Here is a 25,925-nt window from a genome sequence, read left to right as displayed (position 1 = left end):
AAAAAAATTATTAATAATATATATGGATATGAGGGATGTATATTGCACATGTATAATTAATAAAAATAATTATAAAATTTTTTAGCTATCTAATTGTGAAATTGACATACATATTAAATTGATATACAGTTTATATCCTTTATATAATGAAAATCTACAATCCAGCATCTTAATAATTTCATCAGGATATCTGAGATTGAAAAGAAAAAGAAAAAAGAAAAACGTAATGTGAATTATGAAAGTAATTAAAGGTGAGATTCACGCGCTTAAGAAAACTACAATGATAAGAGTAGCGTTTTTTTTACCAACGTTGACTGCAAATCCATGTGTACATATATGATATATTTATAAGACTATGTTCCATGTAAAGCAAAATTAACCATTAAATTAAGTCATTAATATAAAATATATATTAAAATATAAATATATATTAAAAATAAATTAAATTACACATATATTTATATATAAATATATTATGACTAATTTTAATGGTTGATTTTGATCTATAATAATATTTTTATACATTTATTAATGAATTATGTTTCAATTCAATCTCAAGGAATATTAGTTGAAATTTTTACGCAGTGGATTCCAAAGTTGCAACGATATAAAGTGAATAATTCAAAATGTAAGTGAGTATATACAAAATTTAAGGGTAAAGTATTAAATTAGTATTTTACGTTGGGCGTAATTCTATTTTGGTTCTTAAAGTTTAAAGTATTTTATTTGAATAAAAAAAAGTTTTATTTAGCTTTAATATAGTCCCACCGTGAGATCAAAAAATAATTAATGGAATGTCCTACGAACAAGATTGATAATCTAGAGAACAAGTACAAGCAGAAGCACAAAATCAACCGAGGATGTATCAATACATTTATTTATCATTTTTCTTACAATTTAAATGAAATGTTTTCTATAGAATTAAGGAGAATGATAAATAAATGTATTGATACATCTACGGTTGATTTTGTGCCTTTCAAATTTGTACTTGTTCTACAGATTAGATATTCCGTTAATTATTTAACTTTGAAATCACGGTAGGACTAAATTAAAGCTAAATAAAACTTTTTTAAATTCAAATAAGACACTTTAAATCTTAAAAATCAAAACAGAATTATGTCCAAATGTAGAAGACCGATTTAATACTTTACCCCAAACTTCAATTATATCACCCGCAACTTCATTAATTTAGCTACTGAAGTTGTACTAAAAAGTAAAATCTGTTTTGGCATAATTCCAGATGCTAATTAATAAGCATAGATTAAGCAATACATTATGTTCTCTAACCATGACCGTCCATTAAACATATCCAATATGCCAAATACCCATGGTCTAAATAAATGTACATGTAATCTGAATTCCCAGGAAAATCTCTCTATGAGCACCGAAAACCAACCTTTTGAAATCAACAAGAGATCGCCGGAAGAAGAAGACCTCATCACCAGGAGCACAAAAAAAGTAAAAATGGATGGGGCTAATTAGTATGACAGCCCCATGGAAGGTATCGAAGAAAAGTCTACAGAAACAGAGATAGAGTCAGATGAAACCCCTACAACCGATCAACATATTAAGAACACCATCGTCCCAGAAATTGATCAACAGTCGATCAAATCATATCGTGATATGGTAGTCAACAATGGATTTGAAAAACTAAATCCTGATGAAATTGTTGAACTTGTGGCAGAGGACTATATCGCTAAATCCGACCCCATGGATATGAATATGGAGAATCAGACTCCCTTCAATCCAAAGCCTAATATTGAGGTGTCTCTAGAAGAATATGAAGAATGGTGTCGAACATGGAAGTTCTCTTTGATTGTCAAGCCTCTTGGAAAACTGGTTAATCTCCAGGCTATAGACCGATGGGTGCAGCGAAGGTGGGCTAAGAAAGGCTTTATCCGGGTCATGGATCTAGTGGGAAACTTCTTTCTTGTGAGCTTCGGAAGTCAAGAAGACTATGGACATGCCTTGTTTGAAGGGCCATGGATGATAGCGGACCACTACCTTCTTGTGCAAAGATGGAGACCCCCCTCTTTATGCCAATGGAGACACAAGTACAGAAAATTGCTGTGTGGGTACGAATTCCTAATTTACCAGCAGAGTTGTACAACAAATATTTCCTCTGGAAGGTTGGAAAATCTTTGGGTACAATGCTTAAAGTTGACGAATTAACCTCCATCCACTATAGAGGAAAATTTGCTTGTATTTGCGTTGAGATTGATCTAAAGAACAAGTTAGTTCCCTCTTTCTTAGCTTTAGGAAAAGAATTCCACATCGAATACGAGGGCCTTCATGAAATCTGTTTCAAGTGCGGGAGATACGGTCACAAGCTTGATCAATGTCAGGAATCCGCAGGTGTCATCCCCATGGTGGCAGCGGCGGCGGTTAGTGGAGATGGAGGATTAGCGGCAAATGCTGAAAAGGAAAAGGAGAAAAATAAGGAAACCATTAATGGGAAGAATCAACAAAATAGGAAAGAGTAATTAGTCACACCGAATCAGAATCCAGACATTGAAATCCCAAAGAACATTTCCAAAAAAGGAGAAGAATCTGCTTTAAATAATGAGACCGTTGCGGCTGGAGAGGAAAATCAAGCAGAAAATTTGTTTGGTTCATGGATGTTAGTTAAGAGAAGTCAAAGAAGGAATAAGCCGAAAATGGGGGATACTCCTAAAGAAAAAAAGGAAGGTGAAAGTGCATCCAGATTTCAAAATTTGGCAGAGGAATATCAAGGAAGAGAGGGTCAGCAGGCCCACAATGGAGGAAAAATTAGCCAACCAAATATGGAAAAGGAAAGAAATTACACGCAGGTCCATATCAAACAGAATAATCAACCAAATAATGCAAGATCTGCACAGAAACAGAAACAAGCCATCACCATCATTAAGGAGAAGGGTGCTGACATAAGCAAGAAAATACAAAATAAACCAAATCAGAATCATCAAACAAAGGAAAAACAGAAGGCTGAACCAGGTTTGAAACCAAATAAGTTAGAATCTCAAAATAAGCATAAAAATCTTTCAAAAGAGAAGGAAGTCAAACATCAAGATTATTAGAGACAGTTTTCCAGATTAAGCAAAGAAATTGCTAAAAGCAAACAGGAGTCCCACCTGAACATCACTGACCTCTCTGACCCCCACACCACTGCCCTTATATCAAAATTCATGGGCGGAGGAGCCTATGGACAACAGAGTGCTGGTGAACTACAAGAGCCACCAGACCCGGGAGAACTAAACCTGGATGAAAGCATGATGGAAGTCCAATCCCAAGAAGGAGTTGATTCAACTCTCGAGAGAAAGAAGGAGCTTGTTTCTCCTGACCACAGGCCTATGGAGGCTTAAATTCCTGGTTTCTTCAGGAGGATTTTTCTTTTCCCTATTCCTTTGTTATCATGAATATTATTTCTTGGAATTGCAGAGGAACTGCCTCTAAGGGGTTCTCTTTTATCATTAAAGACCTTGTTTATAGATATCATGCTAACTTAATTTTTCTACTGGAAATTCATATTTCAGGACATAAAGCGGAAGCTACTATCAAGAAGCTAGGGTTCGATTCCTGGTGCATTAGTGACGCTGATGGTTTTGCGGGAGGCATTTGGTGCCTTTAGAACAAGTCTCTTTAGAATATCGAACCTGAGATCATTGAGAAACAGTTTGTGCACTTGAAAGTTAGATATAAACAAGAGGAACCATGGTGGCTTACTGCTATTTATGGTAGCCCTCATGTAAGAAATAGAAGCAGCCTTTGGAATAAATTAGAAGAGTTAGCTATGGGGATTAATGGCCCTTGGTGTCTTGGAGGGGATTTTAACTCGGTTGCCACTTTGGATGATACTGGGGGAAACTCTAACCTCTCACAAGATACCAATAGATTCATTAGTTGCATGAGAAATTGCAATTTAAATTCTTTAGACTTCTCTGGCCCACCGTACACTTGGTAGAGAGGAAAGGTCAAGAGAAGACTGGACAGATTCATTTGTAACATTGATTTTTGTAGTTTGTTTCCGACAGCAGGGGTTAGACACCTTCCAAAGCTCAAGTCTGACCACTTACCACTTCTCCTCGATTTCAACATCGCCACTGTCCAAGGAGGGGAGAGACCGTTCCGCTTGCTGGCACCTTGGTTAATTCATGAATATTACAACAATCTGGTGGCGCAGAGTTGGGACAAACAAGGAAACCTTTTGGAAAATATTTCAGTTTTTGTGAGAAATGCCAAATATTAGAATATTCACACTTTTGGACATATTTTTCAAAAGAAGCGTAGGCTTTTCACAAGGCTGGATGGTATTAATTGCAGCCTCTCTTTCAATACGAATCCTTTCTTAGAAAAGCTACAGAAGGATCTTTGGAAGGAGTATGAGATTATTACTATTCAGGAGGAAAGCTATTGACAACAAATGTCTAGATGTAATGTGATAAATTTTGGCGATAAGAATTCTAAGTACTTCCATCAGAAAGCTAATGGAAGAAGACAGAGAAACAAAATCCTTATTCTAAAGAATGATGAGGGAAGTTGGATTGAAGATGTGGATATTCTTAAGACTATGGGAGCCTCTTTTTTCAAATCTTTATATTTACCTGATCAATATAATCCTGATTTGCCTATGTTTTCTATTGCAGGTCGATTCCCTACTATCTCAGAGGAAGGAAAGCAACAACTCGTAAGAGAAGTCACAATAGAGGAAATAAAGCTGACAGCCTTTAGTATGGGAAGTTGAAAAGCTCCAAGAAGCGATGGGCTACCTGCCAAGTTTTTTCAACATTCTTGGAAGATTGTGGCTGAGTCCCTTACTGAGTGGATAAAGTTGATTTTTAGAGAGCCAGAGAATATAGCTCACATCAACCGGACTTTTATCTCTATTATTCCTAAGACCCATTCCCCTGAAAATTTTACTCATTTTAGGCCTATTAGTTTTTGTAATGTGTGTTATAAAATTGTTACTAAAATTGTTGCTGATAGATTGAAACCTCACTTGAACAGTTTGATTGCTAATACCCAAGCTAGCTTTGTCCCAGGCAGAGTTAGTGCGGATAATATTTTAGTTGCGCAGGAATTTGTCCATACTATGAGGACCAGGAATGGAGGCACATGACTTATGGCCATAAAGATAGATTTGGAGAAAGCGTATGATAAACTAAACTGGCTATTTATTATTGACACGCTTAGGGATATTGGAATACCAGAAGAAATCGTCACGCTCATTAATCTCTGTATTTCGTCTCCTAGCATGAGCCTTCTTTGGAATGGGTCTCCTTCTGAGGCCTTCACACCATCCAGAGGAATAATACAGGGAGATCTCCTATCACCCTATCTCTTTGTACTTTGTGTTGAAAGACTATCACATCTTATCCTTTCTTTTATTGAAAATAAAAAATGGAAACCTATAAAGATGTCTAGGAATGGCCCTAATCTTTCTCATCTTTGCTTTGCAGACGACATAGTACTTTTTGTGCAAGCTAACCAGGACCAAGTTGGTGTTGTCAAGGAGGCGCTAAAAATCTTCTATGAATCTTCAGGACAAAAAGTTAGCCTCAATAAGTCGTGCATTTTCTTTTCCAAAAATGTGAACTGCAATATCAGAGAAGAGCTTAGCCAAGAACTAGGGATTCCCCTCACTAGCAATTTGGGAAAATACTTAGGTGTTCTGCTGATCCACGAGAAGTGTAGTAAACAGCATTTTCAACATATCATTGACAAGATGCAAGCCAAACTCTCTAGTTGGAACATGAAGACCTTATCCATGGCAGGAAGAGCAACGCTTGTTCAATCCGTTTTATTTTCTATTCCAAGTTATGTTATGCAAACTATGAAGGTTCCGATCGAAGTCTGCAACAAGATTGATAAAATTTGTCGGGACTTCCTTTGGGATTCAAGTGATCAAGATAGGAAAATTCACCCTCTAAGCTGGGACACCGTGTGTAAACCGAAAGATCAAGGCGGGTTAGGCATTCACAAAGCTCAAGAAACAAATAACATTTTTCTCATGAAACTCGCTTGGGGACTCATGACGAAATCTGATAGCTTGTGGGTTAAAGTTTTCAAAGCCAAGTACGGCTGTGGCGAGAACTTGATTCCCAAAGTCTATCGAAAAGCCAACTGCTTAAACGCTTGGAAAGGAATCGTGAAAGTCTGGAACCAATTTCAAAGGAATTTGATCTGGAGAATTGGGGATGGACAATCTATTGCAGTTTGGACTGATCATTGGGTTTCAGAAATTACCAGCCTAAAAGATGTATCTTTATGCCCTATCGCTGCAGATAGAATGGTCGAGAAGCTCTCAAGTTTTACTAATGGGGATGGGGAGTGGAATTGGGAGATGATAAATAGCTATTTCCCTGAAGATATTTCTGAGATTATTCGCACGCTAAAAGCTCCTCACTACTCTCTTGGTGCGGACTGTATTAGCTGGTTACCCTATACTAATGGAGAATTTTCTATCAAATCAGCATATTCTACTTATTACAGTGGAGATGGAGAATCAGACACAAATTTTAATTTGTGTTGGAAAATTAAAGTTCCTCAAAGATTAAGAGCTTTCACTTGGCTAATCTACCATAATGATCTTCTTACAAATTCTAAGGGAAGGACAAGAGGTCTTACCATGGTTGGAAGTTGCCCCAGATGTCCGGATCATGAAGAGACTCTGCTCCATGTGCTGCACGACTGTTCCTATTCCTGCAGTGTCTGGACTAGCAGGTCAACCAGTGCTCTTCCCCGAGGTTTCTTTAATCAACCTTTGCAAGATTGGCTAAAGACAAATCTCTTCAAGATCACTCGAAAAATTAGTGGGACTCCTTGGCCTACCCTCTTTGTTACTGTCTACAACAATATTTAGAAAGCCCGGAATGATTTAGTTTTCAATTCAGAAATTTCTACCAGCCTTCATGTGCATAATCTTTCTAGTTATTTGGCAGAGTAATACAACAATATGATAAACCTCACTGAGAGCAAAAAAAAAAATTTTCAACCCTGCTAAGGCTTACCTTGTCGGTTGGGAACCTCCAGTGGATGGGTGCATAAAGCTAAATGTTGACGGCTCAGTCATCCAACCCGCTGGTTTTGGAACTTGCGGCGGCCTCCTTCGTAATGGAGATGGTAACCTCGTGGTGGGCTTCATGATGAAAATTGGAAGAATCACCATAACATTTGCAGAAATTTGGGCCATCTACATCGGAATGAAGCTAGCAGTGGAGCTGGAAATCAACAGATTACAGATAGAGACTGATTCTTCCTGTGCGTTGAAATTAATTGACGGGTCATCTAGTAGCCACCATCATACGTTTTCTCTGATTAGGGCCATTGAGGATCTCTGCAGCAAAATGACTTATGTGTCGTTTAAGCACGTATTTCACGAAGCTAATTTCTGTGCTGATGCACTGGCAAAGCAAGCTCAGTCAATATCGACCAGCCTTCTCTATTTTGCAACTCTACCCCCTTTCCTGATGCCTCTCCTTACTGATGACAAAGGTAGAAGGAAGAGTGTGAGAGTGGTGCCAACGTAGTTGGCTTTTGTTTTGGGCCTTTGGCCCTCCTTTTTAATAAAAAAAAAATACCCATGGTCTAGTCTTGCATCATGCATTCATTAATTGAGCATTTTGAAAGTAAAAAATAAAAAACCTTGGTACGTGTTCTCTACACGGAATCAACAGGCCATTTGTTTTTTTATTAGAAGAAAAGGATCACCAAAGTCAATCTGATTACAATTAGATTATGACAGAATATACAATCAGCAGCAATTGTGACTAGAGAAATAAAATGTCACATCTTTTTTACGTGCATAAATTTTGGTCGAATTAGTGAATTAATAATATAATGGAATCTTTTATAATCAAATATTAACTAAAACAAAATTTGTCGTTACTTTTTTAGTTCCAAGTTTGTAGTCTTTAACAGTGGAAAGCGTACTTCTAGATACTCCTAAAAAAGTCAATTATAGATTGTAAGAGATATTAGGTTAAGGATCATGTGAGATGAAATTAGATGAGATTAGACTAAGTATCCTTTCCTTGCTGATGAGTATAGGTAGTGACTTGTAGATGGATAATAATCTGAGTGGAGAGTAGTTATGCTACTATCTTGTAATTACTTAACGAGTAAAGATCAGAGTTTATTTGATGTGTTGGATCGGACATATTAATATACTATATACATGTTATACAATAGATATTCAGTCAAAAAAGAAAAATATTGTTAACGTATGAAGCATTCATTGAAATAAACTACACATTTTATTCTTTAAAAAAGATGATGAAATATAAATGAGTAGCTCCAAAGTTAAAAGGACAGAAGCAAAAAATCACAGGTGGTTTGCTCTCTTGTGCAATCTGAGACTTACGAATTACGAGCACTATTAGAATTTGGAAGCAAGTTTTTTACTGCTACATTGTAGTGTTCACAATTTGGATTTGACGCAAAACAAGGCAGTGTAATTGATGAACACTGGATCCATGTAGTTGTATATCTTCATTTTTCTTTTGTACTAATACGCTTTTTCCAAAGAAAAATGACCTGTTTTATTATGTTGATGAACTTGAATTGAGTGTTATAACATGCTAGTATTTTAACAGATGCGCATTTTGAAATTTTGATTCTCAAATGATGTTCTATAAAATTACAATAATTAGTTTCTTAAGAATGCATTTTAACATTTTAATTCTCAAGTGACTTTTATAATATTTTATGATTACAAAATTTTTAAAGTATGATAATTTAATCCACCATCAGTAGTTTGTTTTATTTCTGCTAAATAGGTAATATATAAGATAGCTAAACAATAAATTTTTTGAATGAATGTTGATAACAAGACAAATCTAAAATTCTTTAAGAACTAGTTGCTATCAAGTGCAAATAAAAATGTCAATAATAAAGAAAATCGATAGGTTATCAAGTGTATCAAAATCTCGATAAAACATGGATATATATATGCCCCACCATAAACCAACTAAAACCTTGAACCTAAGATTGGAACCTGTTACAACTTTTACTTGCTCTTATGCAAAGGGCAAAGACAACAGGTTTCACCCACTTCTGAGGCAATGCAATATTGTTGAAACTTGCCATCTTTAAACCATTGAGCACGCTTCTCCACAAGCTCGTTCAGAAAATCATCAAGCTTGCCCTTAGTGATGTTTGGCATCACCACCACATGTGCTATGTTTCCTTGGCATGCCAACTGCCACTTCCGTACAAACTCCTCATCATGTGGCCTTTCAAACACAACTGTGCTGCTCAGCTCATTAAGCATTGCACCAACTCCGGCCTCCCTAAGGCGGTCCTTGAAGTAGTGTGCATTCCTCAGGCATTTCTGCACTTCTTTCTGGAAACCTCTGTATCCTTTCCGGTTAAGGGTATACCATAGGAATATGGGAGCATGGCCATTCCGGCTACCCATGATTGTGGCATCCCTAGAAGCAAGGTATTCTACATTATTGGAAAGAACATTGATATGCTCCAATCTTGTTATCTGAACACCACAAGGCATTGGGCACCCCACAAATTTGTGGCCAGAAACACTAACACTACCAATGGGCTTCTTAAAAGAGACTTTTGGTGCCTGATATTGCAAAATATAGAATAATCAACATCATTGCTTATATAAAAAAAAACTCAAATAAGATGGTAAGATGTACAACACTAAAGGAATTGGTCTCAAATCTTGTTTTGGCAAGCAATTAAACTTGTAAATTGTTAAATGCAAGACAAACAACAATGAGCTATAATAGCATAGACAAGGTTACGTGCAAGAACAAAAATGCTATTTGCTGACATGAAAAACAACGAATTACAACAAAAGTAGAATAATACATAGGAGTTCCAATTAGATAACAGAGGGATAGCAAATATGACTTCAACAGCACATGTCTGAGGTTTAAAGATTTCTGGTACCGTGAACAGAGAAACTTACAAGTTTCACAAAAGGCATCATGAGACCAAACAAGGCCCCATCACAATGGATGTAGAATTTGTCACGTGAAAATCCAGTATCTTCAAGTGTCTTTATCACCAGATCAAGATCATCCACTGCTCCTTTTACAGTTGTACCTGCAAAGTTCTGTATGTATGAGCCAAATCAGCAAAGTAGAAAAAGGGCGGGAGAGGAAGGGCAATAGAGATAAAGAAACATGCCTATGTTCACATTTACAATAGCTGGCTTATCTTTGTGAAGAAGCAGCTTGGCCTTGAAATCATTACAATCAATCTCTCCGGCATGAAGAGTTGCAATCTTCACACAATCAATTTTGTACATGCGTGCAGCTTTAAATACAGAATAATGTGATTCTTGTGAGGCGTACAAAATTCCATCCGGAAGGACCTCTCTCCTGCAAATGTCATTTTTAATAATATAATCGTGTTCTTTCTAAATTTACAAAATGTTGAACAAAGTCAAACTAAAACTGACCCAACTAGGATGCCATGGAGATTGCCCTCAGTACCACAGTTTGTCATATAGCCCCAGTACTCATCTTTCTCTATTTCCCATAACCGGGCAAACCAGTCTAAAACACCAACTTCAAACTGCCGGGAGTGGACTCCATAATTGCTTTCAATGAATGGATCTCCCAGGTTGTTTATGGAGAAATGCTGAAGTTGAGAGAGTGCACCGTAGTCGAAATCCAAATTATAAGGGTAACCTGGCATAGATTGTTCACAAATTACATATGAGTATATGACTATATGAGATAGCCTATAAACTCCATAGGTTAAAAGAATGAATATGGGCCTTGAAAAGTTACACATCTTCTAGGTAATTTTTGCACAAAATGGAAGCCAGAATAATATAAATGCATTAATGAACCGTAATGGATCATAAAACATTTTTTGTTTCCCTCTAACTAGTGAAAAAAGCACTCTTCATGTAATAGACATAAAGACTTCTTCTGTTATACATGATTGAATCTTGATCTACTTTCTCACACAGGCACAACCTCAAATGCATCTCATTCTTGACCAAAACATTAAACATTAAACAATTTCAACTACAAATGAAGGATAACTAAAACGCACATTTTGGGTTGAACAACGAACAAGTTTGTATGCACCGACACTATCAAATCTCAATTATGATTTTTACACACTTTGTTTTTTTTTTTAAGAAAAAATTAAAAAATGTTACATTATGTTTGTTGCGTTCAAATGAAACCACATGGATAATTAGAAAATGTAGCAATAAAAACTCAGCAGCTGGAATACTAGGCAAACAGAGGATAACAGGGAAGCAGGTGAGGTTAAACATGTAGTATAAGTTGGTGCCAAGTATTGTGTGTGCACTGATGCTTGGTTGGTATTACCATCAAGTTAACAAACTTTCTTGTATGTCAAATCAGAAATCACAGGGCTGAACGTTGCATAGAAATGAACAGAATTACAGAAATACTAGTTGGAACAAACAAAAGCAACGATGATATCCTATCATGAAGCGTTTGCTTTGTGCTAAATGCAACAACATAAATGAAATCAAGAAAGCAGTAAGATTAAAAGAGCAAATGCTGTCAAACCTAAATGATGTTTTGTCCTTTCAGTCAATGATTTTTTGTATTTGGACAATACACTTGCCATATAAGCATCCCTTTCCCCAGTAATCTCATCATCTGCATCAGGTTCTGTAACTTCTAGGCACAGTGTGTGGACATTTTTTCCTAGTACTATAGCTCTTTTCACTTTCTCATTTTCTGCAACTGTGGGTGGCACAGGTTCTTTGATCACAGCGGACGCATCAAAATCCTCGGAAAATGGTTCAACTGTTCCGTTGACGTCCAAATGGCCACTTCCAACCATTTTGCTGCTCGCAACACAAGATTAACTGTAAAAGATGGAGTCCAAGAGTGAATTGAGCAACAAAGTCCATGGTTAAATAAAGTAGCCATCCATATTTTCCTTCTAGTAAAAGCATTTTCCAATTTCCAAATCACGATTACTACCAATACAGGAAACTCAAAATTTTCATATACATTACTTGAGTCATTTATATACAAAATATAAAATTTATGACATAAATGAAGATCACAGAGATTTATGGAAAGACGTACAAATCCTTGATCCCTTATTTCTGCAGTTCTCATTATTGCTCAATATATTAATATTTCTACAGTACACTTTTTAATGTCAAAATAATTGCCAAAAGAAGATGACCAAAACAAAACAAAACGAAACACACTGTACATGCATTGTACAATTCCCGAAATGGATAAATTCTATGCAGCACAAGTGTATGTTTAAAGTAATCAAATTCAAAAAGCAAGATTTAAATATCTAAACTCACTAACTCAGGTAAGTACGATGCAAATTTTAAGAAGAAATCTTCAAAGTACAGCTAAATTCAAAACGAAATACCGACAGAAAAAAATGAAGAACGAGATAGAGAAAAATGTCATAATGCGAAAAGAAGAGTGAATTGAGAGGAGGAGGAGGAGATAGATCTAAGAGAAGAGGAATCACTGACCGGAGTGTAAGATTCGTAAAAGGAGGGACAAAGAAAAATGATGCGAAAAAATTGGGGACGCGAGAGAGAGAGTAACGAGGTGAATGCTGCCATTTATAGTTATTAGCTAGTTGATTTCGTAAGAGACTGAGTCACATACTTCCATGTGCACACATAATATATAGTTATAATTATATATTTATTATATTTAAAATTATATAATTATACTAATGATAATTAATAAATATTAAATAAACAATTTTAAATTATTTGTACTAATTTTTTATTATCTCTCAGACATTATTTATCGTTATACTACCATACATGTATATTAACCTTGCTCTAGCCATGTCCACTTCATATATACGATAAGAATGAAGTGAAATTCAAATTCAAATTTTAGAAGTTTTATGAATTTGGGGAATAATGGTGGGTCGTTGTCGTCATTATTTATTATCCGTTATTGTTATCACTTCCCATTATATATATATAATTGAACCATTTACGTTTATCTCCAGAACAATCTATGATATATATCTATGAACCATCAGAGCTATCGACGAATAAAAAACCAAAAAGAATAAATATTTTGAAATGAAAATGTTAGGCGTTAATTATTAACTTAATACTTAATATTTAATAGTAAATATTCATATCATTTGGTTCAGTATATGTAGATTCATCTCGTCATATAATTTTTCTAATCATTTACATGTGCAAATCAAAACATAGCATATATAATAATAATGTGTAATAATAATACTCTAAACAAATCTACAGGGAAAAAGATACATAAGAGTACCTGAAAATAAGCAAATAAAAAGCATTCATTATTCACTCAATTCATCAATTACATTTGGCTGTAACATTTCACGCGAGAAATATTTGATCATCAATGACCAGCGAAAACTTTCTTTTTTTTTTCTTTAAAAAAAATAAAAAGATATTATACATACACTTTGATGATTTGCAAATGAAAACACATATAGTCATAGGAGGTCACTCAGATAAACACGCCTAAAACGTCTTTTTTTAAAGATGTCTTTATGTTGTGTTTTAATTGGTTTTGGTATAATTTATTCGGTGTTCCTCATCACATATTATTAAATTCCTCAAAAGATTTTCTTTCCAAAAACAATAAAAAACATTTAATTTGGACTAAAACAAAAAAGGTAATAGATTAACTATTAGATTTTTTTTAAAAGATTATTTATATAAAAAAATATATCACATTCATCAATATATATATATATATATATAAAACAAGCTCAAGCGTTTAAAAATTTTTATAAATAAAAAAAATAATTAATTTATATTCGTACAATATATAAAATAATTACTATATTATTATTATATTATAGATTAAGATTCACTAATTTAATTTTTTTAATTTTTAATATAAGTATTAGAAATAAATAAAATTTTTATAATTAAATGTAGTGTAACAAAATATATATAATATTAATTAGTTCTTAAAAATTTAAAAAAAATAGTTTCTCATTTTAGTAAAATAACTATTTATTAAAGTAGACAAATTAATTATTTTTTTCTCATATACGGTTTTTTTAAGACATAAAAGCAATTAATTAGGACATTGGTTAAGATAATTAAAGTCACTATTTCATTAAATTTTTAATTTAAAAAAAAATTCTAGTTAATTTTGGTATAGAAATTTCGAATTTAAAAACATTGATAAAAATTATGTTGAATTTTGATTTATTTGATTTTCATTTAAATTAATCACTACATAAGTTAAAGTTCTGTTTTGAAGTTATATTCGAGCTTTAATCTGATTTTTAAAGTTTCAATTTACTTAGTTTGATTTTTTAACTTAGGTATCCGTGACTCATATTAGGGTTTTAAGTGTTTAGTTGAAAATAAAAAATAAGGTAAAAAAATTTCAATTGTCACATCAAATAGTCGTTAGAATGTATAATGTAGCAGTCGTTAGTCCATTTCAGCATGTCGTTAACGATTTTGTGAGACAATGACAAAAATAAGAATAGGAACCAATGTGAGTCATAACTATTAAGTTGGGAGACATAATTGTTAGAACTGATTAGGAACCAATTGGGAGACATAATTTGTTGTTACTTGATTAGGAACCAATTGTGAGTCATAACTATTAAATTGAGTAAATCGAAATTTTTGAAATTAGACTGAAATATAATTGTTAGAACTGAACCAGTGATCGAACCGATCAAGCTACTGGTTCACTGGTTTATTGGTTCAATTGATAAATCACTGGCTGAACCGATCAAACTGGTCTCACGTAAATATAAAATATAAAATAGTTAAAAACTTAAAATTAAAATTTGAAATGCATATCTTCACTAACATTTTATGAAGAATCAAGTCTCAACTTCTAAAAATAACTAATATAAAAAAAACCATAAAATTTTAATACTACAATAGTATCTTATTTTGACACAATAAAAAAATAATTAATTCACAAAGCCTATCATCTAACTATAATATCAGTAGATTTTAACACTAACATCAAAACAAATAACCTTAATCACAATACTAGCAATAAAATAGATCAAGTAAATTAATAAATTTTTAGTGAAATTTATATTTATATTAATAATGGTATATAATTAAAATATAATTAATTTTAAAAATAGAAAAACAAAAATTAAATTAAATTAGATATTTATGTATACTATATAATTAGTATTTGTCAAATATAGTACTTAGAAGTGCAATGGCTAAGTGGCAAGTAGAGGTTACTTTTGCTCCAAGGTTCTTGGTTCGAGACCTTGTGGAGACATTTTAAAAATTTTTTTTTTATTAGACCAGTGCACCGGTTCTTACCAGTTCACACCGATTTTATTCCTTAAACGGTCCAAAGAGTAAATTGAACTGGACTATAATCCAGTTCTAGTCCGGTTCACTAGTTTTTTGGTCGAACCAACCGATCCAGTTCGGTTTTTACAACTATGGATATAATAATGGTAATTAAGTTGACCATTCAGTTGTTTTAATGGTAATTAAAATCTAATAATAGTTTATAATAAAAGAAACATTCTTTTGCAACAATGAACCTATAGTAATAGTTAGGGGTGTTCATAGATTAGATCATATCCATATAAATCCACAGTATTTATCCGTATCTGATCTGTAATTTGAGAATATGATCTGATCTGTAAGATGATCGGATTGGATCGAATCGGATCCACACTCTAATCAGATAGAAGTAAATATGTTTAAAAAAGTAAACAAAAAAATTTATTGACTTTTTTTTATAAAAATAAAATTTTTTTATATTTTTTATTTTATGGATATATTTGATATCTGATCCAAACATAAAAAGTGCGAATATCGAATTTGATCTAATGAGTTTAGTGCGGATTGGATCGAAATTTCAGCCATATCCCATCTGTAAACACCCCTAGCAATAATAACTAAAAAATTATAATGATTATATTTTTAACTAAGAAGAAGTGCAAAAAAAAGTACTAAATACAAGAACATTTAATCAAATATTAAAAAAATTTTTACTTTAAAACATACAGTTGGACTTTTTTTGCTCATATATATATATATATATATATAATAATAATAATAATATGATAATTGCTTTGTATATCACACAAATATAAACATTTTTTTTCTATGATCTTAAGAAAGGTTTTGTAAGTCTCTAATTTTGTTGTCGATTTTTGTAATGTTAGCTCTCATATTATCAATTTGATTCATATATAATTCGGATGATAAATTATTTGGTGACGTGCTTTCTTTTTTACTGTGATATACTTGTTTTATTATTATTATTATTATTATTATTATTATTATTATTATTATTATTATTATTATTATTATTATTATTATGTACATTAAAAAATAATAGGCCAAATTATTGCCATAACATAATAGAAGTATGGAAGTTTATCATTCTTCTCTAATGGAGGAAACAAAATTCTTTTCAATAATTTATTTAACGTTTAGTAGAATATGTAGAACCTATGCACAATTACTCAAGAGGGGGGGGGTGAATTGAGTATTGCAACAACAATGAATCTTTTTGCGAAAGTTAAAGACAATATACAAAAGTGTTATTGTACTAGTATTTTTCCAAGAGCTTAACTCAATTGCTAAGCATTTATAAGGAGCTTTTACTTTCCAATAGACACCAACTCAAATAAATTGATCAAGCTTTTCACCAATCGGACTTAAGCTATTCCTTAAGTACTTACGAAGCTACTTTTCGATCACAATTTATTTGCTCAAAGGTAAAAGACAATAATATTGAAGAGATGAGTTTGGAGAGATGCAAACGCTGTTTAGAGTGGTTCGGCACAATCCTTGTCCTACGTCCACTTTCTTTCTCAATCGCTATTGAGAAGTTCCACTATTGCCAAGCTTCAAGGTGCTCGCGCAAAACCTTTTACAATCCGAGTCCTTAGTTTCTAACACCTCACGGTATATGATCACCACTCGTATACTAACCTACTCCACTTAGAGATACCTTCTCTAAGATTTGCCTTGAGTACTTAGTATACTTCTTTGGTATCCTCACCGACTATAGTGTTTATAACTCTTGACTCAACCTTGGAGATCACACTCCAATTTACAAAGTGTACAAGAAAACAATTCTCAAAGAATTGTTGAGACGAAATGAGTACTCTCTAGAAGAGTGTATGATTACAATTTTAGCACTATTGAACCAATTGATATTGCTCTCTCAAATTGTGTATTATAACACCTTAAAAATGTGTAGAATGAAAGAATATGAACAAGATAGTTTGCAAATACTCACGTATTTGAAATAAGGCTTCAATCCATCTATTTATAGACTCTCCAAACCTTAGAAACGTTGGGGAGTTAATGGGATGGAGCCTTTTTGTCAAAACTAGCCATTTTTTATGTTTTTGAATCATTTGCATCGATGCATAACACTTTGCATCGATGCAAATGTGTCTTTGAAGCTGAAATTTGAATTTTCAGCTAGGTTGCATCGATGCAAGATGAGTGTGCATCGATGCAAACCTTAAAGAATGGCTTAAAATCACTTCAAAATACTTAGGATTGATCTCAAACTTGTTGGAGTCAATTCCTATGCTTTTGTACCTTTGAAAACAAGTTTTTAAACCATTTGGCTAGCATCGAATTGCAAGATGTGCATCAAAACATTTTGTGAGTGTGTGTTGAGAGATTTAGCAATTGGTTCTTAACAAGAAGTTACCTAAGTCCTAAGACACTATACTTGTCTTCAAATGTTGTGGACTTGAGTTTCTTGTTGTTGTTGTGTTGCTTTCAACTCTTCATTCCTCAACGTTGAATGTTGGTTGATCTTTCAACATGCTTGTTCATTCAAGTTGTTTGTTGGTTTGTCTTTCATGTCGTTTGTTGGTTTGTCATTCATCAAAACCTACGAATACAAACTTCGCATACAAGCAACATGATTTACAGAATAAAAATAAATTTTATTAGAATAAATTTTAGTATGAGTTTAATATTTTTATTCATCATAAAATATTTATAGAATTACTCGTAGATAAATTTTGGAAAAAAGAAAAAAAACCATGATTTTTAATTTTATTTTTAAATAAACTTTATTTTTAATTTTAAAATAAATTTTATTTTTATTTTTTAATAATATTAATTTTTTACCGTATATAATTATTCAATTATTTTTTAATCATATATAAATAAATTACTCTTAATAAGACTTTTTTGTGTTATTCAATTATCTTTTTTTTAAAAATAATTAATTATTAAAATAATTAAATTTTTCACAACAAAAATAATAAAAAATTATGAATGAAAAAAATTAACCATCCTGATACTTTTTTGTATTTTTATTCATATTTTAATTATAAACATAAATATAATTTAATTATATTATTTATGAAATGTGACTATAGATGTAGATAAAATTTAGTTATATTACTTATATATAGTTTCATTGTATTGTATTGCTTATAAAGTTAGATTATAATTATGACAATAGAATTGTTCTTGTATTTTTATATGTGTGACTAATTGGTGGTGTTAAAACATTACTCTTAATTATAAATAAGGTTTATAATTTAAAAAATCAAAGATTCAATTAAAAAGATACGAAAAAATGATGTTAAAATATTCTAACTCTTTAAAATAAAAATATTCGAAATTTAATTAAAAATTATTTAAAATTTAAACTCAATAAAAATTTATATTCAATGTATTTTGTATTAAATATATTTAATAACCTATTATATCATATTATATCATATTGGTTGAAATTAGTTTTTATAATGTTAATTTTTTAATAACACTTTATTAGAAAAAACCAGCTTTTCAGAATTTTTTAAAAACTAATTAATATTATATATATTTTATTACAATATATCTTGTTATAAAAAATTATTTATTTTTAATGCTTATATTAAAAATAAAAACAAAATTTAAATTAGTAAATTTTAATCTATAATATAATAATAATATAGTAATTATTTTATATATTATACGAATAAAAATTAATTATTTTTTTATTTATAAAATTTTTTAAGAGCTTATATATATATATTTTGATGAATGTGATATATTTTTTTATGTAAATAATCTTTTAAAAAAAATCTAATAGTTAATCTATTACCTTTTTTGTTTTAGTCCAAATTAAATGTTTTTTATTGTTTTTGGAAAGAAAATCTTTTGAGGAATTTAATAATATGTGATGAGAAACACCGAATAAATTATACCAAAACCAATTAAAACACAACATAAAGACATCTTTAAAAAAAAGACGTTTTAGGCATATTTATCTGAGTGGCCTCCATAGTCATATACTATTAAGCTACACATTTATTTGATTGAAGTAGTTAGTTAAAAGCAAAACAATGCAAATCTTACGAACTCACCATCAGCACCAGTCTTGATTCCAATGTTGCCCATCTTAACCATAGAATTTCCAAACTCAAGGCTGAAAGACAAGCCAAGCATCCCTCTTAGGCCTAAGTATTTCTGCACAAACATATTTGTGGAAGCATCATTCCATAGTGCCTCATCCGACTCAAGAATTTCGCGTCCATTCCTCAAATTAGCATAGTAAGAAGTATCAAATTTCAGTTGGCTTCCAGTATCTAAGGGAACACGGTTGCTACCGCCACTGTTTTGAGGGCAGAATGCTTGTAGTTGCGGAACAAATGAAGGGTCAATGGAAGGATCAAGGCCATTTGCGATGAAGTTGTACAATCTGTTGCTGAAGAATTGGCATGTTGCGGTACCTCGTATGTCCTCATGTCCACATACTCATCAAACTTTTTCAGTTACCCATATCAAACTTTTTGTACAAACATGTTTTTTAAATTTGCGTTAAATTTGCATAGAAATTTTTTATTTGTTTAATATTATTTTTTTTAAATCAATAAAAATTAATCTGTAACAAATACTATATATCCCACAAAATGATTTCTTTCAAAGGTTCAAAAATTTAAACTAATAAAAAAATTATATATATATAATTATATCTCTAACAAATATAATATAATCTTAGTATGATTACCAACAAGGGTAATGAGGTCTTGTGTGTTGAGGCCCTTTGCTGTAAACTTCTGTTTTTGAACATCACCAGAGTCCGTAGGTGCAGGCAAGTTGTTAACATCCGACGCTTGTGACACACGACCATCTTTACATCCGGTAGGCACTTGCCAACTCAATCCACCGCTCTACAAACAAAAATATTGTCAATATTGTTACTTATTCGTTTTAAATAGGTAAAAATTCACGTGCAGATGTCTTTATGTAAAGTTGATAGCTAAGAATTATTAGATGATTTGACAGGTTTGACTAAATTATCATCTAATAACTTTCAACTATCAACTTCACTTAAAATTAACTGTACATAAGTTTTCACCTTTGCTTTAAAATTTTAGAGTAAATACCCTTTCCAACCCCTATCCTTTTTGAAAATAGACAAACCTCCCTCTAACGTTTAAAAAATGACGAATCGGCCCCCGTCTATTTCTTCTGTTAGACACATCGACTCTTCTGTGGCTCCCTCGCTTGAAACTCTACGGAAAATGCTGACTTGTAACGGTGAGCAGGTGACTTGGCATGGACACATCAGCTGAATATGTTAGGATGATATAGCCTCTGCCCAGTCATCAAAACGTCATCATTTGAAGGAAGTGAGAGACACGCGTTTTGGAGACCTTCTCCCCTTTTCCCCTTTTTTTCAAACCCTAACTCAAGTAGCAACTATGAGTGACGTAGACCAATCCTCAACCTCTCAGACCCGTCGTCGCTGGATGAAGGGTAGGATGGGTTCGAGTAATGCTAGTGGAGGGAAGAAGGTGAAGTTTCAACACCCTAAATGCAAGTGTGGAAGTTATGCAATCATGCAAAGATCTGCAACTGCAAAGAACCCAGACATGATCTTTCTCGGTGGTTGCCACTATCGCGTAAGTGTTCCTCCTTGCTTGATTATCGGATTCAACTTGCTTTTGTGCTTGAATAAATTATCTTCATAATAACTACAATTGCAGACAGAACGGCCTCACTACAACTACTTCATGTGGCTAGATGAGCTGATTTCTTGTCATTTTGCACATGAGGAAGACATTGATGTAGATGAAAGAATGATGATGCTAGAGAACAGATTTGAGCAATTGGAGCACAAAGTTGATTTGGTAATTGAAGGAAAATAAAAAAATGGAATATTGCTTTCATAGTCTATGTCATGCTAGCCATGTTAATTGTAGTAGCAGCAGTAAAATATGTTGTAGTCTAGGACATAGATTGTATTTTGTTGCAATATGTGATGTATGGTTAAGGTTAATGTATGGAAAGTTGGATATTGGATATGTAGTTACCATGTTCTATATGGATGGATTGTGATTTTGTTGCATTAATGATAACCTAATTTTGTGTAAGAGTTATAGATCTATGAAATCCTGGATAGTGTGATATATATCCAAAAGCATAGGAATTTCATTCATAATGCTATGCACATAGGTATAGTTTAGTCTGCTGATGTATCAGCTGGAAACAAAAAAATATTTTGTTGAGCTAAATGGTCACACCTAAAATTAAGATAATTAGAAGTCTGTTGCATATTCCAAGTCATTAAACAACAGGTCTCAGCCTTTGATACATCGAAGATCCATAACAACCAAAAAAAAAAAATACCAAATCCTATGTTTCAGCAACCATGGGTAGGAGTTAGTCATTTCATCTTTGGTGGCCTTAAGCAATATCTCCTCTTGGATCCAGAAGGTTTTTTCAGGCCTGGTGTGGGAACAAATTTGAAAGTTGGTCCAGTTCCTAAACCAGTCTCAACAGTAGTGTGTTGTTGTTCCTAAATTGGTGGTGTTGTGTTGCTACTTCCAGGGATTGTTTGCTTGGCTTCGGATTGTGCTCCATGGTTGGGAGGATTTGGGTTGTTTGGCACTGGAGGTCCAGCATTGGCATCAATTCCCTAATGAAAAAACTAAAAAACGTATTCATAATTGAAATAGTGGACTAAAATTTAGTTATAGTATAATGGTTGTTTTACAAATAAAAAAGACCTCTGGTTGTAGTAGTGTAGACTGTGATAATGGGATCTCCACTCTTAGTTCTTTGAGTAGTGTGGGTGTGGTCCTAACCTTGGAAAGTTTTTTCTTCTGGCTTTTTGCCTTAGCCTGATAAGTACAATTAAAAAAGAAGTGTGTTTCAGTGTTATTTTAGTCCATATCAGTTTTCTACCCAACAAAAAAACCAAATACAAAATAGCAAAAAGGGATACCACTAGGTCTAGGGTGTCACAGCCACATTGTTGCTTACATTTGGTTCAGCTCCGTCCAAATTCTGCGCAACACAAAAAAAAATTACAGGACCAATTTAAATACAGTTAGGCACAAAATTTAGGCACATAAAGATTGAGTTGCCAAAATTACAACATTACCTGTTCTGGGGTTAGATTTGTAGGGTTTGATTTCTCTCCACTTGGTTGTTGCTTCGGCTTCTTTCTCTTTAGTTGCTAGTTAGGGTTTGTTAGTACACCTTTACATGTCCTATGATAGTGGTCCTTCTGTCCACATTTGCTGCATGTCACCTGGAAAGTCTTCTTCACTTTGTGTCCTTGTTCTTTCATCTGAGCCTCTGCCACCGCATTAACACTCCTCTTCTTAGTAGGTCTCCCAGGGAGTCTCTTAATGTTTGGTGCCTTAGGTTGGAGCCTATTAGTTTCCTCCTAGAACTCCTCAGAATTAATTGGCTTGATTGAATCCCCATAAGTGCCTCTGATGGTATCCATTGTGAGCCACTTATGTGCAAAGTCCTTTGGCATTAGATTTTGTCTCCTCAGTCTTGCTATGGCAGCAACATCATGTTTGCAAGGTAGCCCTGCCAGTTATCAAGTGAACAACATGTCATATTGTATCACACTCCACACACAATAAACTAAAGGACAAAGTTTAGGGGTTACCTGTTAATTTCCAAACATTACAGGCACAAGTTTGTCTCTGCAAGTTGACAGCAACCTTAGTTTGGTGTCTTTGTACTTCAAACAACACTCTAGCATCATTCCTAGCCCATTCTGCAGTCCATTTATTGCTCTCTGGTATAACATACTCATCCAACCTTAACTGTTGAACTGGAGCCAGCTTCCCAGTGCACTTGCCTAATCTGTGTTTATGCCCTGCCATCTTTTTCATAATATAGCATCTAAACTCTTCACACATACTTAAAATCGGTTTAGACCTGTACTCGACAATTTTTGCATTCCATACTTCGCACATGTTGTTCATTATGTTGTCCACCTTAGGGCCGTGACTGAAATATGCCTTGCTCCATGCAGCCAGATCAAACTTGTTTAATGGGATTATAAACTTTCATAAATAAATTGTATGCCAATATTTAATCTTTTATCATAAAATAAAAGAAGTTATTATTGGTTTAGTGTTGTCAATAACATCAATTTTATGTCCACAGAATCCTACCTCCATGGCGTTAAGACTAAAAAACCAACAAAACTAAGGCAGTTGCTTTTTTAAAAAATTTGTTGCATCAATGGTCAAGGAGATTAGAGTCAAAAGTTCATAAGGACAAGGGGGTCACATAAGACTAATTGACAGGCATTTAAGGATGGACAATGGCAGTCAAGTTTCATAGTTCGGAGAAGTCTAATAGTTAGGTAGGGTTTGGTGGGGTCTTTCGACTAGTGTCGTTCAATCGTTCATCATGGTTATTCCATCGGTGTTGGATCATGGTGGGTAAATCATCTGTTTGTTGGATGTCTTGGTCGAGATCAGTTGGCAATTAGTTGATAGGGGGCATTCAATGAGAAGTCCCTCAGAGGTTGATCGTGATAGACCAGTAGACAGTAATCAAGGTAGTACAACAATTAGTTGTTAGGATGATTGATTGTTGGTCGGTTAGGGAAGATTAGTGGTCAGTCGGTCAGGGTAGGTTGGTTGGTCAAAGTATGTTACCGGAAAATCGACATGTTTATTGGTAGTCAATTTGCCAGTCAAAGTAGGCTAGCAGGCAGTTGGATGGTTGATCAATCGAGGTTAGCCAGTCGAGCAGGTTAGCTTGTTGAATAGATAGTCAACATCGGTAATGGGATAGTTTTTCGGTCATTTAAGGTAGGTCCACAGTCAATCAGTCAAGCATAGTAGTCAGGCAATTGGGGTAGGTCAACGGCCAATTGTCTGATCGAGTTCGGTTAGCTATCATGCAATCAGTCATCGGCATAACACGTGTCATTCATAAGAAAGTTCATCCATTCGGGCTAGGTCGTCATGTTAGGATAGCTCGATAGGTTGTCGGTTGGTTAGGGTCAGTTAGTGAGCAGTCAATTAGTGGTTGGTTGGTTAGTCAATCAAGGTCGGTTGACAGGTGGTCCGCTAGTTAGAATCTGTCAATTTATAGTCAGGCAGTTGCTAAGTCGGGATTGGTCGGTGGACAAGGTTAGTAGGCGGGTAGTTATTAGATCGAGATCGTTCTGTGGGTATAGTCAATAGGCTGGTGGTTGCTAAGCTGAGCTCAGTTGGTAGGCAATACCAGTAGACATGCGATCATTGTGTCCAAATAAGTCTATGGACAAGGTTGGTAAGCTAACAGTTCGTTCTATCAAGATGGAGTCGACTTTATTATCGGTGTATTTTTCTATAGAATTTTTGCCTGTGTTATTCCTTTCAAATTCTTTCTTTTTGGATTAATATAAAGGGCAAATTAGTTTTTTCACTTGATAATATAAAATAAGAAGAGAGATATACTGAAAAAGACAGAGATAAAGAGGAGGAGAGGAAAAGGGAATTGATAAGAAATTCTTTAAATTAAAAAAAATTCAATTACAATGATAGAATGTCATATGACATATTTTGATGATCTAAGTAATATATATAATGAATTTATAAAATGGATATTAGTACATAATAAACATAATATATAATATAATATAGATAATAGATTGAAAATGATGGAGAGAGATAGAAAAATGGTGAAGGAAAGAAAGGAAGATGTGATTAATCTGGAGGGAATGATGCCAATTTAGTTATAATAAAAAAGTGTCATATGGTGCGTTTGGTTTTTTAAATTTGTAATAAATTATAAATTATAAATAATATTAGGGTAAATTAACAAAATAGTACTCCAAAATTTTTGTTGTTGACAAAAATAACTCCAAAAGATATGAATGTCAAATAAGTTCCAAAAAAATTAAAAGTTGTGACAAAAATAACTAAATATTAAATATATATATTCTAAAAGATGATTTTAGATATTAGATTTTGATGCTACTTTTTACAAACATTATTAAAAAATTAAGATCTTTTCATTCTTAAAATTTGGTAATTTTATGTAAAAAAAATTTTAAAAAATTTATTATGAATGACTAAACTTTTATAAAAAATAAAAAATTCTAATGATCAAATTTTGCTCTGAAATTTTTTGTGCACTTTCTAATTAATTATTTAAATATTACTATAAAAATTCGGATCAAATAAATAAGTTGTTTGCAACATACAAACGTTTTTTGTCACTTATAAAAGAATATAATATTTATTAATTATTTTGTCAAATTTTCAAATCATTCAAGACTTTATTTGTTGTTCATATTTTTAAAGATTATTTTTACCAACGATATAACTTTTAAGAAATATTTTAATAGTTTGTCCCAAATTATAAATATAAATATAAATTATGAATAACCCTAGTAAAAAAGTTAATTTCGTGAATTACTTTATATTTTTTGGTTATAGCTTGGGTTGGACAAAATCTAACCTAAACAAAGAACTATAAAAATAGTTGATTGATGTTTTAATCTCTCAATTAGTAAAGATGACAAAATGGGCCAATCCTACTAGATGGGTTCGTTGGGCCCATTTGCCGAATTTACAAAAAAGCAAGACAAACTAGAATTTGAAATTTACTAAACAAAAGAAAACTTGCCAAATTCGTGGGTAAAGTGCGTGATCCACTGGACCAAAGATTTTTATTTTAATAAAAGAGAGATTAATACTATAAAAAATATACAAAATTAACAATTTTATAACTTTTAAAGACACTTTTTTTTTTTTTTTACTTTTTTTGT

At 32.8% G+C, this 25,925-nt stretch overlaps 2 protein-coding genes and 1 long non-coding RNA gene across 3 annotated transcripts; all 3 read right to left on the bottom strand.

Moving 5' to 3' along the window:
* Positions 1–8,710: 8,710 nt before the first annotated feature.
* LOC107627623 (serine decarboxylase) lies at positions 8,711–12,499 on the bottom strand. The gene is made up of 6 exons (XM_088502418.1): positions 12,443–12,499; positions 11,499–11,803; positions 10,403–10,634; positions 10,129–10,322; positions 9,908–10,044; positions 8,711–9,556 (listed from the first exon to the last, which is right to left on the bottom strand). Exons 2-6 carry the CDS (start codon positions 11,776–11,778, stop codon positions 8,984–8,986), a joined length of 1,416 nt encoding a protein of 471 aa, XP_088358544.1. The 5' UTR covers positions 11,779–11,803; positions 12,443–12,499; the 3' UTR covers positions 8,711–8,983.
* Positions 12,500–19,231: 6,732 nt separating this feature from the next.
* On the bottom strand, positions 19,232–20,471 carry LOC107648633 (cationic peroxidase 2-like). Its single transcript, XM_088502649.1, has 3 exons — positions 20,352–20,471; positions 19,901–20,073; positions 19,232–19,637 (listed from the first exon to the last, which is right to left on the bottom strand). The coding sequence occupies exons 1-3, from the start codon at positions 20,469–20,471 to the stop codon at positions 19,232–19,234; spliced, it is 699 nt and encodes a 232-aa protein (XP_088358775.1).
* Positions 20,472–21,494: 1,023 nt separating this feature from the next.
* On the bottom strand, positions 21,495–24,544 carry LOC148576011 (uncharacterized). Its single transcript, XR_015902726.1, has 5 exons — positions 22,815–24,544; positions 22,293–22,732; positions 22,134–22,195; positions 21,916–22,029; positions 21,495–21,824 (listed from the first exon to the last, which is right to left on the bottom strand). It is a non-coding gene; the product is annotated as an uncharacterized LOC148576011 (long non-coding RNA).
* Positions 24,545–25,925: the final 1,381 nt, after the last annotated feature.

Source organism: Arachis ipaensis, chromosome B1 (assembly GCF_059453495.1).
Source record: "Arachis ipaensis isolate K30076 ecotype BB chromosome B1, ASM5945349v1, whole genome shotgun sequence".
Taxonomy (NCBI): Eukaryota; Viridiplantae; Streptophyta; class Magnoliopsida; order Fabales; family Fabaceae; genus Arachis; species Arachis ipaensis.
The sequence above is the reverse complement of the archived record's forward strand: the minus strand, read 5'-3'. Positions and strand labels throughout refer to the sequence as shown.

Excerpts from the sequence above, each read along its gene's own strand:
- LOC107648633 (XM_088502649.1), bottom strand. The coding sequence starts at position 20,471 with ATGTGTCCATGCCAAGTCACCTGCTCACCGTTACAAGTCAGCATTTTC. Across the intron at positions 20,074-20,351 it reads AAATAGACGGGGGCCGATTC|AGCGGTGGATTGAGTTGGCA; the intron begins GTCATTTTTTAA and ends TTTTGTTTGTAG. Across the intron at positions 19,638-19,900 it reads ACCCTTGTTGGTAATCATAC|ACGAGGTACCGCAACATGCC; the intron begins TAAGATTATATT and ends ACATGAGGACAT.
- LOC107627623 (XM_088502418.1), bottom strand. The coding sequence starts at position 11,778 with ATGGTTGGAAGTGGCCATTTGGACGTCAACGGAACAGTTGAACCATTT. Across the intron at positions 10,323-10,402 it reads CTCCATGGCATCCTAGTTGG|GAGAGAGGTCCTTCCGGATG; the intron begins GTCAGTTTTAGT and ends TGACATTTGCAG. Across the intron at positions 9,557-9,907 it reads TGATGCCTTTTGTGAAACTT|GCACCAAAAGTCTCTTTTAA; the intron begins GTAAGTTTCTCT and ends TTGCAATATCAG.